This window comes from Bactrocera tryoni, chromosome 5, assembly GCF_016617805.1.
Source record: "Bactrocera tryoni isolate S06 chromosome 5, CSIRO_BtryS06_freeze2, whole genome shotgun sequence".
Classification (NCBI taxonomy): Eukaryota; Metazoa; Arthropoda; class Insecta; order Diptera; family Tephritidae; genus Bactrocera; species Bactrocera tryoni.
Window position 1 is genome coordinate 42096679 of NC_052503.1, and position 1796 is coordinate 42098474.

The window sequence follows — 1796 nt, forward strand, 5'->3', positions numbered from 1 at the left end:
AGAAACATTGTAAGGACAAAACGTGGACGAAAATAAAAAGTTAGAAAATATATACGCGCTTGAGATGTGTACAAAGTAGAAGCAAATAAGAAACAATAATTAAGTGACTTAAACTACATTATATGAAAAAGTTTGAAGAGAATAAAAAACGAGTGCTCTCGAAGTATTTTCTAATTTCTAAAAAATAATTAATACAAAAAGTAAAATATTTTACTGAAGAAAGTCTCGACTGCATTGAAGTACTGTGAACCACACAGCAATGGGCACCTTGCACGTCTGCTTCGACGATGTGCCGCACTACACAAGCGCCACCTCAGCCTTAGCGGCCTCAACGCTGTGCGCCTCCAACTCAACTGCAGCCGCTTATGAGCTGCATAGTTTGAATGCCGGCACAGCAAATAACAGCTTGAGCGCGACGACAATGACGTTGCATACCGAGCCCAGCAAGGACATGCCGGCCTGTAGCCTGTCGCCTGGTGCCGTCAGCAGGACGCACAGCATTTCGCCAACACCGCGCTACGAACGCAATATGAGCTTCTTTCAGCAACTCAGTCGCCGCTTTGGACTGCTGCGCTCCAGCGATGACCCAGTTTTCAGTGCCGCCGAAGACGACTCGACCGATTCATGCTCATCGAACATCGTTGCAATGCCAACTGTGCAGCGCACAACCGGTGCAACGAATACGTCATTGCCGCCAAATGGCGGTAACGCGGTAAACGCCAGCAACAGCAATAACTGTGCTGGCGCGCACTTGGAATTAGGTGACGCCTGCTTGAAGGACGGTCACGGCTCGAGCAGTGAACACATATCGTGCGCTTCCAGCGAGACAAGCAGCACCGCAGACATTGACGAACAGCAGCTACATTCACCAACAACAACAACTACGAAATCGACAGCAGCCAAAGAGCGACGTAGCAATGCACGCGCCAGCTTCTCGCGTCTACATCGTCGCTCCACCTCTTCCATACGACGCGCTTTTGAAAATTTCTCGCTATCAACACGTTCGCTATCATGTAGCGGCGCTAACGGCACAACCAGCGCCGACACGCCACACAACGCGACACAACGCAGCGGCAGCCACAACACGCCCATCAAATCGGCGCTGAAATACAACTCGAATGTGGAGCTGAATAGAAAGACACAGGCCAGTGGCACGTCGAATTCGGCAACGAGCATACACTTGTCATCAGCATCAGCCTCAACTACGTCATCGGCGAAATTGAAGTGCTCGTCCTCGAAAGGCAAAACGAAGCCACCACCGCAACGTATACTCCGGCAGCCAGTCTCGTATACATATCTGAAGGGTATATCGGGTCTGCCGACACAACGAGTGCCTCGCAGCGCTGTCTGTTGCCAATACGCCAGGCGTTGAGGGCGAGACGACAATAGAATTTAATTTACTGTAGCTGCGGCAACATTGCCGCCGACAACGTCTGCGACATTACTTAGGCACCGACAAAGTGTTCATCGTTACATACATACATACCGAAATTGAAGCGTTTGCAAGAGATGCGAAGATACGTTTATTCGACTAGTTGATTGTTCGAGCGTTTATTGTTGTTGGTTCGCATTGATGTGACGTATATAGTCTGTAGTAGAAGGTTTCTCCCGTTTGCCATGAGTAAAATAATAATGAAAAGTGGAAGGCGAAATAATTATTAGGTACATAAGTCGAGCTATTTATAACTTTCGCAGTAAATATATATAAGCACCAGAATAAAATTCACACACACACTCGGTCAAACACGTATACGCACTGGCACACAGCGCGCACAGTTTTTGTATATAAGCGTCTT

General features: G+C 47.9%; 1 protein-coding gene across 1 annotated transcript; it reads left to right on the forward strand.

The window, feature by feature from the left end:
* The first annotated feature begins 259 nt into the window (after positions 1–259).
* LOC120779078 lies at positions 260–1379 on the forward strand. The gene has a single exon (XM_040111225.1). The coding sequence runs from the start codon at positions 260–262 to the stop codon at positions 1370–1372; it is 1113 nt and encodes a 370-aa protein (XP_039967159.1). The 3' UTR covers positions 1373–1379.
* The last annotated feature ends 417 nt before the right edge of the window (positions 1380–1796 follow it).